The 13,643-nt window shown below is 39.8% G+C and overlaps 1 protein-coding gene across 1 annotated transcript in view; it reads left to right on the top strand.

Annotated features, from left to right (window-relative positions):
* The window catches only part of LOC149262253 (BSD domain (BTF2-like transcription factors, Synapse-associated proteins and DOS2-like proteins)), a 408,058-nt gene extending 395,303 nt beyond the window's left edge, over positions 1-12,755 (top strand). Inside the window, exons 14-16 of the mRNA XM_089423765.1 lie at positions 12,052-12,108; positions 12,312-12,439; positions 12,555-12,755. Coding sequence (XP_089279891.1) covers positions 12,052-12,108; positions 12,312-12,439; positions 12,555-12,755 — 386 coding nt within the window. The remainder of the gene's footprint in view (positions 1-12,051; positions 12,109-12,311; positions 12,440-12,554) is intronic.
* Positions 12,756-13,643: the final 888 nt, after the last annotated feature.

Here is a 13,643-nt window from a genome sequence, read left to right as displayed (position 1 = left end):
CCTGGTATTGAGGGATTCTTTCATGTCAAGATAATGTAGAGGTCAGGGACGACTCAATGGTGCATCTGGGACCCTGGCACGTTTTTGCAGTGACAATAGGGAGCAACAACTTGAGAGAGCATTGTTCAGTAGTTGCTTGAGAACAAACAACGTTTTGACGACGAGGATTGTGATATTCCCACTTAGCAATATTGCTAAGGGAAATATCAACCTTTCCCAATTTTGTCTTATTTCATGTTTTCACTTAGGAGATGTGGGTTCAAAGGTCCCACATGAATTTTGGGATTAAGTGGGGGCCCAAACATTAGGAAGGAAGGGAAATATTGCGGCTCTAGTGGAGCGTGGGGGCCACCCGATGGAGAATTACGACCCACATGTGGAAGACAGTCTCACTGAAGCGAAATTGGTGGGGAAAGTCGAGCTGTGCACACATGGGCATCTTGGAGGCTCTTGATAAATAGAGCAAGAGGCACTCATTTTGGTCATTCATTCATCTATTCAGAACTTGTGTCTTTAACATGGCACGCTTGAGCAGAAGCCAAGTCTGCAGTGCTGTTTAGCACATGAGTATCTTTGAGCGGAGATCTCAACCCTTGCTTCAGTGGACTTAGAGTGCCAGCCCAAGGAGGGAGTTCTACCTATACCAGTTCGTACCAGCAGCAGGGAGTGCGAGCTTGTGGCGAGAATTGGCAGCAACAATACAGGGATTGCACAACTCTTGGAGGAGGAACACTTGGAAGTTGTGGGGTGAAGGGAGTTAGGGGCTGAAGATTGAGGTGTATTCTGGGGAAGTGTTGTGGGGGCTTTTCCAGCATTTTGGTGGAGCAGTAAATGCAAGATTTTCTATAGGTTACGTCTTTTGCTTGTGGAGGAGGGCCAAGCATTTGGGGGTCAATTTTGGACTGTCAAAACTAGGACAAACCCTTTCTGGGTTTTTCTGGGTTTATTGAGGAGAGATCAAAGTTAAATTGGTAGAATTTTCTAGGCAGATTTGAGGGGTCAAACCGGGGCCCCAACTGAGCCAACAACTAGATGAGTTAGGGGAAAATTGGGCAGAAATTCCAAAGTCAACATTTGGCCAATTCCTTTGTGTGTTTTAGTGGGTTATTGGTGGAGAGCCCGGGGTCAATTTCCTAGAATTTTCTGAGCACTGAAGGAGGTCCTAACAACAGTTCTTTGCAGCCAGCAACATATTTTCTGGGTAGTTTCAGCACAAAGCTAGGAGAGAGCAATAGCAGATTTGATGTGGGATTTCTTGTTGTTCATTTGGGCTTATCTAGCTTGCCTTGAGGAAGCCTAGGTGCACTCTTTCCAGCACCTCATTGTACCCTCTTCTTATTATAATAGAATGACTCAGTGATGCACATTTTGGTGAAATTTCATGGTCCAACTCGTGTTTGATTTTCCTGATTTTATGTCTATGTTTGCTTTTTTATTCACTATAAAAATTCCCTAGGAATATTACAGCCTGAGCTGAGTCAATTTCCAGAATTACATCATAGGATCTTTCCGGTCAAAACGCTCTATCACCTTCTATACAAAATGCTCATAAGAGGTTATGTTGGCATGCCCCAAAGTAGTTAGGCCATGGTACCACCAATCATTTGCTTCCCCTTCTAAATGTAGGGTGGCTAGCTTAATGGCATCAACTTCCGTGACCTTGTCCGGCTGAATATAGGTGTCCAACTTCTGGATCCATGCCCCGGCCGGGCATTTGGTAGAGCCATCAAAAATAGGAAGAGGTAGTTTCCCAACAATACATTGGAGCTCTGTGCCCTGTGTTGGCACACCCCTTGCCCCCTTGCCTTTGCTGCCATTCTTCAATAAGAAAAAATCTTTAAAAGAAAGTGCCTCCCGAAAACCCTTTTCCATGGACTGATATTCCCTGTAATACTCTCCCAATGGCATGTCTTCTTGTTCGGCTGGATATGGGGAGATGGCAGGCAGAAAACTAGGCTTGGTAGGCCGAAATATCCCCTTGTAGATGTGAGGGTCGCTCTGGGGTATTGTAATGGCAATATTCTGAGAGGTTTCTATTCCTTCACCAGTGGATGGTTCTCCATTGTGGCCCTTGTTTCTGTTTTGTCACCTTATTTCCTCAATCATCTCCTTCCGCCCTTTAGCCAAATCATTCAGAGCCTTTAGAAGGCTCTAAAATGCTGCCTCCTCCTTGCCTGACCTTGTCATATCGACCTATTTTGGTGTAGTAACTATCTCTTCTCTGTGTACTGTAAAATCTGGTTCTGGATTAATTTGTAGCCCTCTTTCTTTTGCTTCTGTGTCCCTGTCTCCTATATGTCATGTTCTGGAATCTCTCTGGGCTCTTAAGAATTGATACCACAACTGGTTAAGACCATGCTCTGATACCACTGTAATGTACCCACTTTAGAATATCTTTATTTGCTAATGATTTTCAGAGTTGTGTTTGGTTCAGTCTTTCAGAGATTTTGTCAAACAGTTAGAAGATAACTTTTGTAGGTGTCTCTATTCAGAGTTTGGTCTCAAGATAGATATGCATAGTAACCAATAAGTACCAAAATGAAGCATCCCAAACACTTAGACTGATTTATATGATGCTCAGAAATACATCTATGATGCTGGTGTAATGATAGTGTCACAAATAATCAAGCATGGAAAGACCTCCCTTTTAATTTATTACATAAATACACAGTGACAAGGAGATTAGAGAACCCTGGGACTTTCACTCAGGGATTAATTTCTGAAATATCAGCCACCAAATGAGATGAAAACAACAGTAATATAAGCTTAGAGAATGTCTTTGACGTCCAACAAGGTAACTTGCTCACCTTTAATGAATATGCATGTCTCAACCAGCAAAAGTGAGGTGGCTTGTTCTCCACAAAAATTTGGAAATACTAAAGTTGTTGGCACTAGTAGCTCAACCCTCCTATAGGTGATCACGAGCCCACAAAATAGCAGCTTGGTCTTCCTCCAAATGTGCTTGACCCTCTTCACAAAATTTCTGGAAAGTGTATTTGGCTCCACTATATGGATTCGACCCTCAACAATTCGTCCTCCAACAGGGAACCCTCTTCAGAACTCAACAATTACATGAAATAGGAACTTGACCCCTTGGGAATTATTCTAACTCGGCCCAAAAATAGGGAAAATCAGAACTCACATAAACAACTCGGTCCACTATTTAACTCCTGTAGCAAAACTCAGCCTCTTCAATGGTATTCGACCCCCCCCTTGGATGTCTTTCAATTTCACCCTTCACAAAGAGAAATTTTGGTCCCTATTGGAAGCTTGGACTCCCTGCAAATTCGGCACTCTCCAAGAAGTAACTCGTCCTTCACTCAAAAACTTGATCCCCTTGTGCAAATCTCTTCTTGCATTAGCTCCAGAACACCAGCAAGCTGATTAGCAATAAATCTAGAAAGATGGAAGTCCAACTAGGGTGCCAAAGAATTCCACCGAAATTGGAAGACTAGCTAGAGTGGCAATGGAAAGTCCACCGAAACTAGGATGAGGGTCTCCCTTGGAACCCTCGATTTGAACTCCCTCGAGCTCCACTTCAGTAGCGATAAAAATGATAAGTTATGATGTTTTACAAATGAGCTCCTTTCTCCCTTTTATAATTTCTCATTGAGCAACTTCTAGAATTTCTTTTAATTTGTTATTGAGTTGACTTGTTTGCCACCTTTTCACCAGAATACAAAATACCAAAATTACGCTTTTGCCACCATTTTGCCAGAAATAACCAAAAATGCCAAAACTGAGTAGAATATGCTTGTTGTTCAAAATGATGGGGACATTACAACAAATATCAAGTCTAGTGTTCACAAAATAGTTCAATGAGCCAATCAATTTGCGATACATAGAGGGATCAATTAAACCAGAGTCATAGTCTTGGATCTTTTTCAAATTCATCACCATAGGAGTGTACATGGACTTGAAGTCCATCATGCCAAATCTCTGAAGGATCATAATAGTGTATTTGCCTTGGCCAACAAAGATACCATTAGGATTTTTCCAAATTTCTAATCCCAGATAGTAATGCATGAGACCAAGTTCCTTCATCTTGAATTTAGAAACAAACTCCCTCTTACATTGGATAATCAAAACTTCAGCCCCTGTTAGAAACAAATCATCTACATATAGCAACAACGTCAAGGGCTCGCCTTCAACAATTTTGAAGTACAAGTTCGAATCAACATCTCTTCTTGAAACCAAGACTCAACAGATAGCTATCAATATGGGAGTACATTGCATGAGGAGCCTACTTCAGCCCATACAAGGCCTTCTTCAATTTGCAAACATGGGTTTCTCTATCATGGACCTCAAAGCCTTGAGTTTGCTCAATATAGACTTCCTCTTTATTGACTCCATTCAAAAAAGCAGTCTTGGCATCCATTTGATGCAATTTCCAACCTGCAATAGAAGCAAGAGCAATGAAAAATCTAATAGAGGCATACTTGGCAACAGGAGCAAAGGTGTCTTCATAATTCTCTCCCTCTTTTTGGGAGAATCCTTTGGCCACAAATCTTGCCTTGTACTTTTCAACACTTCCATCAGTTGCATGCTTGATTTTGTAAATCCATTTTGAAGACACAACAAACTTCCCTTTAGGTCTTGGCACGATTTCCCAAACATTATTCTTCATTATAGATTGATATTCTTTGATCATAGCATCTTTCCAAACTTGATGCTCATCTACTTCCTCATATGTGGATGGCTCAGATTCAATGATCTTGCCCATCATTGCTGCATAACCTAAATACTTCTTCGACTTCTTGCTTTCCCTGAAGGTCCCACGAGGTGCAACATGCCCTCCATCTTCTTTCAATGATCTTTCAAGCTAGGCAGGTCTTTTTCTAGTTTCAGGTATAGTGGTTTTTGGAGATTCAACAAGTTCATGATCATCAAATTCTGCATGAGGATCTTGTTCCAATGGTTCAACTTCTTTAGATTTTGATTCCACATTCTTTGGATCCACCTACATCTCATCATCAGATTCCAAGTGTGAACTCTTGGACTTGCAGAAAGCGACTTCCTGATCAAATATAACATCCCTGCATGTTTCAATAGAACGTTGTTCTGGAAAATAGACCCTAAAGGCCTTTGAATTTTCACTGTAGCCAACAAAAGTTCCTTTCTTCTCGAAAGGTTCCAACTTCGTCCTTTTTCCCTTGGGCAGATGAACATAAACAAGGCCACCAAAGATTCTTCAACATTTGGTCTCTCACCTGTGAAGACTTCTTCAAAATAGATGCCCAATATTTGATGTGGGCATCTTTTTGAACATAAACAACTATTCTTGTAGCTTCTCCCCAAAGAAACATAGGCATCTCTTGATCACGAAGCATGGCCTTGGCAGCTTCCATAATAGTCCTATTCTTCCTTTTTGCAATTCGATTTTGTTGAGGATAGTAGGGAACTATCAACTCTCTCTTAATTCCAACATCCCTGCAGAAAGCAATCAATTCCTTGGATACATTTTCTCGTCCATTGTTAGACCTTAAAGTCTTGATCCTTCTTCCTGTAACATTCTCAACCCGTGCTTTGAATTCACGAAACTTTTCAAATACTTGATCCTTGGAATTTAAGAGGTAAAACTGTGTTGTCCGAGAGTAGTCATCAATGAAGGAGACATAATACAAACTGCCACCCAAGGTCTTGTTGGACAGGCTCATAGACATCAGAATGCAAAAGACAAGATTCCTTGGGATTTGCTATTGCTGCTAGTACATCTTCTTTCAACATTCTTTCCAAGGGCACATCCTGTAGAAACTCCATCATGTTAAACTTTGACTTCTGGTACACCTTTAACAAATTCTTTCATTGTAGACAATGCTTTATAATGAACATGCCCATACCTTCAATGCCACAACTCACAAAGATCAGTGGTGTTGTGTAATAGGGCTTGAATTGAATGTCTACTAAGATGATATAGGCCTCCAATTCGTACACCAATGAATTTAGAATATTCAGAGGAGGCATCCTTCTTCCATACTAGAACTTGTCCATCCACAAAAAAATTTCTATATCCTTTGCCTTCAAGAGAAAAAATAGACAACAAATTCTTCTTAAAACCAGGAACATATAAAATATTGTTAATTGATACATTACCTTCTGATTCTAATGGTAAGTTTTATGAACCAATGCCCCTGAATTCATATTTTCGATTGTCTCCAAGCTCAACACCTTGAGCTATCTTCTTTTTGACCAATTCAGAGAGATGTTCACGACTTCTAGTCATGTGCCTAGAGGCACCACTATCCACCAATCATATTTCATCATGACCTGCTATGGAACCTTAAAAGATGAATAAAATAAATATTCATCATTAAATTCATTCTTTCTAGGTCTCCCCTTATGAGAGGATTCATCAAGGTCAGCTACAGAAGCATGATTCTTCCCTTCCCTTTTCTGATCTCCATTCCTTTGATAGCCATCCCTTTGATTCCTTTGAGGACAACTACTTTGATAGTGACCATATTCTTGGCAACAATAGCGTTGAACATTTGTCAATTCTTATCTATCTCTTCTATCTTGAGAAGGAGGTCCTCTTTGTGGAGAAGGTTCCCTTCTTGGAGTAGGTCTTGAACTGGGTCTTCTACCAAAACTTCTTTGAAATATTCCAAAATTTGGTCTTCTTCTATTACTCTTAGAATGAGCTGCAAAAGCTTCTTCACTCGGATCTTCAATCTGGTCTCTAGAAAGGAGTCTTGATTCTTCCTGAGTGCAAGAGGCCTGTTGCACACTTTTTGTCAAAGTTCCAAGGAAGCAGATATGCCAAACCCCACTCACTCTTGACAAACCCCATCTTTTGCAAGTAGCCATCTATTCGACCATACCATGTTCTCGGTGCCTGTTTCAGCCAATACAAGGCTTTCTTTAGTCTGCATACATGAGACTTCTTCTCATGAGTTTCAATGCCCTCTGGTTGTTCAATGTGTACCTCTTCTTCTATTACTCGGTTCAGAAATGTCATCCTGACATCCATCTGATGGATCTCCCATCCCATCTGGGTTGCAAGAGATATCACGGTCCTAATAGATGTATACCTGGCTACGGGGGCGAAGGTTTCCTCATAGTCAATCCCTTCCTTTTGAGCATACCCCTTAGCCACAAACGTGGCCTTGTATTTCTTGACACTGTCGTCCACAACATATTTGATCTTGTAGATCCATCTTGAACCTACCACAGATTTGTCTTGAGGCCTTGACACCACCTCCCAGACATCATTCACCGTTATGGAGTTATACTCCTCCACCATCGCATCTAGCCAGACCTAATGCTGAGCTGCCTCCGTGAAACTGGCAGGCTCCCCATGCTAAGCTACTAACGCCTGATACCTGTCTGGTTGTTTTCGCTCCCTCTTACTGTTCCTTGGCTCACTAATGAAGTTTTTTGCATCACGTAGAATCTGACGAAGTTCTCTGCTAGTTCTTCCTCTGCTAGCAGGTGCTTCTGTTCGCTCCTCCTCCTCATCCTGAGAATCTTCCTGACCTGAGGAAGGATTCTTCACTTTCGTTGGTTGAAGAGGCATGACCAACGGATCCTCTTTCGACTGCTCCTCGGAAGGCATTTCGCTATATCTTCTGAAAGCTTTGTCCTCCATGAACTTTACATCTCGTCGTACTACTACCTTCCCACTCCCTGGAAGATAGATTATGTATTCCTTAGCGTTCTTGCTATATCCCACCAGATACCCGTTTTCTGCAGTCTGATCCAGCTTCTTCCTCTTTTCTTCGAGTATGCGGAAATATGTCAAACACCCAAATATCCTGAAATGACTGACTTCAGGCGTCTTCCCAATGAAGACTTTCTTTGGAGTAATCTTGCTCAATGCCCGATGAGGAGTCCTGTTCTGAACATAGACAGCTGTGTTGCATGCTTCCGCCCATAGGAATTTTGGCATATGCTGATCATACAGCATGGCCCTAGCTGCTTCTACAATGGTTTTGTTTTTCCTTTCTGCCACCCCATTCTACTCCGGATTGTAGGGAGTTGTCCACTCTCTTCTGATGCCCTCCTTAGCGCAGTAATCAGTGAAGTCCTTATCGACATACTCTCCACCATTATCTGAGCGCAAGACTTTTATTTTCTTATCAGTTAGATTCTCCACTAGAGCCTTGAACTCCTTGAATCGACATAAAACCTCATCCTTGGTTTTCAAAACATAGATCCAAGTTTTCCTCAAGTGGTCATCAACGAAGGTAAGGAAATACTCGGCATTGCTGAGAGCTTTGACAGACATAGGTCTGCAAATATCTGAGTGTATCAATCGTAGTACACTCTTGGCCCTGTGGTTGCTCCTAGGAAATGCCGCCTTGGCATACCTTCCTAGAGCACATCCCTTGCATACATCATCTCGTTCCGTACTCAGATCCAGAACTCCTGTTACAGTGCTCCTGAGAATTCTCAGGGCTCCATGGTGCAAGTGACCCATCCTTTTGTGCCATAGTTCGTTCAAGTCCTTGTCCCCATGACTGCCTATTAGTGCCATTGGAGATTCTAGTTGTAATCTATACAACTGATTACTTTTGATCTCGATCTGCACTTTCTTTTTCCAACTTGGGTGTTTGACGTATACCTTTTCCTTGATGAAGTAGACATCATAGCCCTTGTCTTGTAGTTGTGACACGGAAAGTAAGTTCATCCCCAATCCTGGTACATGCAGCACATTTGTGGCATGGAATCACTCTCCTGATTCTGTCTGAAAAACTATGGAACCCTTTCCTACTGGAGTACACTTCGCTTTGTTCTCCATGGTGATCTAAAAGTTCATTTTCTCTTCTCGATATTCTAAGTAACACTCCCTAATTCCCGTCATATGCCACGAGGCTCCACTGTCTATATACCATACTTCTGATGATGCAACACTAGTCATGCACGCCACTTCTTCTTCCAACATGGAAGCCAACATAGAGCAATCGAAATCTCTTTCTCTTGTGCAATCTTCTGGAAATCTATGTGAGTCCCCTGAGGTAGATGCCTCGGCATTGTGGTCTCGACCCATAACTGATTTTCCCTTTCCATCTTTGATTACTTGCTCTAATACCATGTGAAAATTCTATCACTGCAACAACTGATTTACTTTTCCTACTTATTTCACCATAAGTTATTCATGAAATTACGTCAACAAACATTAAAATAAATACTGCTACAGATATCACACCATAATACAGAAGCAAACATATGCACAAGAATCAACACATTGACCTAGTTATTTTGGACTAATGTCCCCGGAAAACCCCAATGTGGGAAAACCGGTGTAGCAAGGGAGGATTTTATTATTCAGCAATTTTCTAGTACAACAGGGTGCCAAACTGGCTTACCCACAGATAGACAAATTCTCTAGCACTTCTACTGAACTCGGTGTAGACCCTACTGACCTCTACGTCAACCTACTGAGGCTCTGCGCAACCTCTCTAGCCTTCTGCGTCACTCTTGCAGCCTCTGCGTGGATGACACAGGCCTTGCTGCCTTTGTGCAGTCTTTGTTGCCTCTGCGTGGCTTCCTCTAGCCCCTGCATCTGCCTCTTCTGCCTCTGCGCTGATCTCTTGTCTCTCTGTTCTGTACTTGCTGCCTTCTGACTACCCTCTAGACCACTGGTTCAATTTCTCAGCTAACCCTGCTCCTGAAATTGAACTGACTAGTCTCCCTCAGTGTGTTTTCCAAGTGACCCTCAAGCCTCCTCTTATACTTTTCTCGTTGACAAATCAACGGCCAAGATTAAGTCCCTAATCAACGACTAAGATTAGATCTGGTTTGATCCATGTCTTTTGGACCATTCTAACATAGTTTCATATTAATATACATTAATATTTTATTTTTCCTAAGTTTAGACTTAGGGACTCCATTAAAAATATTAATTATTTTAATATCTCCTGAACTGTTTAGAATCTGCCCAAACCCTTTCTGGGTATTGGAGATCTCATGTGCCCCAACCTCTCCACCAAATTTCGTGGCTAGAGCACATCCGATGCTACCTCAAATCAACAGACTGTTTGACCTTGTTGACTGAAGCTATAGTTTGGACCTGCAACTTTGATTGCAGAAAGGTGTTGACCAAATTTTGAGGAGGTTTGACCATTTTTGACTAAAAGTCTAACTAGTCTGTCTCAGCTATATTTTTGTAATTGTTGAATTGTCAAGGGTTTGACCTTTGAATTGTTTATTTGTGAAACATTGGATATTGGATTACTCTCTCTATATTAAGGAAAGGTTGTTGGGTTTTTCCCCTAGGAGAGGGGTTTTCCCAGGGTAAAATAGTGCTGTGCATTGTCAATATATTCTACTGCTCTCTTATGCTCTACTATTGTTTATGGGTGTGATTTTTCAAGTGTAGCTGCTGAATGATTACTGTGCTCTAAATATCAGAATTGAATGCTTTATTAAAGTACATTGTTATCAAAAGTGGTTACGCTTGTTGAAAAGTTTACTAGGCCCATTTTGACCTAGAAAAACAACATGGTTCAGTAACTTTTCCTGTAACAATCCCCAAGACCTATGTCAATATGTGTTTAATTTTATTAAATTTTGTTTTTAGTGTTGTAAGCCTTATGAGGGGGTGTTCGAATACAAGGCTTCCTTGTGTAATAAAGTAATTTCAGTGGCTTAGACTATGAAAGTTAGGGTTTCTGGTATTATTAGTTTTTAGAGTTTTGGTCAAATGAGTCCTCTCAAACTCTTGATAAGAGAGGTGGGTCTCATTGTATTAAATGCCTGGTCATTCATATTATCAATGAGTGTTATTACATACATCTCTATCCTGTGATATGTGATTTAAGTTTTAACTGTATCTAGGGTTTCTGCATGTAATGAACTAGCTTATTTCTTGTTACAAGTTTGATGGAAATTATCACAATTGAGCGAACCTCCTAGAAATGTTTACAGTATCTTACTATTTGTTATACCACTCGAAAATTGGAAAATTATCTTATTAGCTTGAAGATGGTTAAATCAGCTTTGTTCGATTACAGCTAAATAGTGGAAAATAAGATTACGGAGTGGTTATGTATACTTTTTCCCTTTACTTTGTTAATCATATTCATATATACCTTGCAAACTTTTGAAACAAATATGAATGGGATGGTTGTTAGTCTTGACCTTGAAATCTATGGAATTATTTTTACTTAATACCAGATTTACCCATTTTGTGATGTCTGCATCTTCTTTTTTATTTTCTTGAGTTGCGAGTTACAAAGAGAAAAAAAAAATTCATGGAAGTGTGCGTTGGGTGGTTAATGATGAGAGAATTATCATCTGTATGACATGCGTTCAGTACTGCCAGCACATCTTTTGGATGCTTGAAATGAAAGAGTAGTGTTAATTCCTGAAGTGACATAAGTTGTCATTGGTTTCATAGAAAGGTCCTTGTACAATTAAGTCAAAGGGAGTTCCTAATGCATCACAAAGACAAAGGAATTATATAGGAAGAAAAGGAATGGAGAACAAACTAGGTCAACCAGAAAGCAATGATAGCCAGAGCTCAAATCATTAACACAAAAGAGATGACATGGATGAAGCCCAGAGTGAGAAGTCACACATCCTAATCTTAAATTGGTTATTTTTATCAAACATAAAAACAATAGGTGTACTATTGTGTAATCAAAATTACTGATGTATCTTCTTGTGCGTGACTTGTTGTAGGGTGGCTGTGATATGTCATATTAGGACGTTACATTTTTGGGTTACTTGTGTTTGTACTGTTGGAAACAATGTTATTATTAACTGTTATATGCTTTGGCATGTTGATGGTATGCATTCAGCATCTCTATGTTCTGAACCATCAATTTCCGTGCCTTTCCATGTGTGTGCCAGCTGAAATATTACTTGTAATAAGATACATTATGCCAAATATTTCAGTGTGAGTTTTGTGCTCTGATTCTGGAAGTGGCACTATCTTTTAATGCAACATGGGGGCCTTGTTCTTTGCTTCCTCACACCACAGTTGAAGCAATGATATTTAAATTTAATAATTGAAGTCTAGGGCAGATTTGCATGATGATTTATACTTTGTGATATTTAGATGTATCATTTCACTGATATCAATTTGGTTGTCTTCTCATAACACAGATTCTGACTCGGGAGATACAAGGTCTGTAGCAGAAGCCCTTGCGAGAGTTAAGGAAGGTGGGATGGCGTATTTTTACAGTTCAATTACTCTTTGTTAGAATATAAAGCCTCTTATTATCTTGGAATTTTTTGTTTTCCTGTTGTTTTAGAATATAGAATTATGAGCTGTAATTATTGCTTTCATTTTTTTTCCATCCCTGTTGCCTTTCTTGATTGCATGGAGACAAAGTATAGTTATTCTCGTGGAACTATCTCTACAGCTGAAACGGCATCAGAGACAGTAGATGTAGGAACAGAGCAAAGACGTCTGGATAGGGTTTACGAGATGACTGAAATCGAGGATTTACAGGGCCCTCGTAGTGTTCCATATGCCCCTCTCTTCATCAAGGTGAAATATTGGAATTTATGCTGCTTTTTTATAAGGTGAAATCTTAAAAGTAATTCTGCTTCCTTAAAAATTTGACTCTAACCTGACTTGCAAATGGCTGAATCTGTTGTTTTAGGATCCTCGCCAATATTTTGATTCACAGCAAACTAATGCAGTCAGAGCTCTAGGAGAAACAGGATCTTCAGGAAATATAATCGCTGGACAATATGATCCTGATCAAGTTTATACTTCTCTAAGACGACAAGTCTCGGAGATCAAAAAGAAGGGCTTGATTGATCCAATAATTAGTCCTGATGTGGCTCTTAAGGTAATTTAAAGATTCAGTGCACTATATGTTACCTCAGTTAATCGAGGAAACTAGAATAAACTCTCTTGGTTAATTAGTGGCAGCCGATTGTTGATGTTATATGTTTTTACTTAAATTTTATTCTAAAGATTTCCATTGCAAGCAGCTAAAATCTTAAAGTGAGCAAGGAATCAAATTCATGCAAATAAATATTGCTTGGGAGCTTTTTTTGGATGATGTTACTTGTGTTTTTTTGAACAACATATTTTATTTCCCTTTAAAAAATGTTATTTGAGGTAAACCAAATTATTTGGTTCGATTTCTATCAATGAACTTATCCCACAGAGCTTCAAATGTTCTTCCCAATTCTAATTTTCAGAGGTATGATAGACATATCGTTGTATCAATTGTAAATTATGTTGAATGTGGATTTTATTGGTTTCATGAGTTGAGTAATGACATTGGAATGGAGTAAAGAGCGTATTTGTGCATGACTTCTATAAATAAGAGACCAGAAATAGCAATATTCATGATAAGATGAAGAATTACATTATGATTATTATTGAACACAATAGTCTACATAGTGACATGCATGCATACTGATGATGAAAATGGAGGTATGAGGCATGATACTAGGAATGTTGCATCCACTCATGATTTTAACTAGATATCAACTACAGTGACATCTATGATCTGATACACAAAAGGATTGTATTTATGAGACATTTGGGGGACGGCTGTTGAACCCCTACCAACTATAGACTTACTAATCATGGTCTCTTATCTTCATGATATTAGAATATATCTCTATTTAGTAATGCTCAGTCTTTTAGCTGTTTCTATTTTTATTCTTTTAGCAGTTTCTTAGATGAAACTGTTTGTTCTATATTCTACATAGAAACCTGATGTTTCTATTAT

Source organism: Pinus tabuliformis, chromosome 6 (assembly GCF_031772625.1).
Source record: "Pinus tabuliformis cultivar Carrire ecotype Pingquan chromosome 6, CPIR1, whole genome shotgun sequence".
NCBI lineage: Eukaryota > Viridiplantae > Streptophyta > Pinopsida > Pinales > Pinaceae > Pinus > Pinus tabuliformis.
The sequence above is the reverse complement of the archived record's forward strand: the minus strand, read 5'-3'. Positions and strand labels throughout refer to the sequence as shown.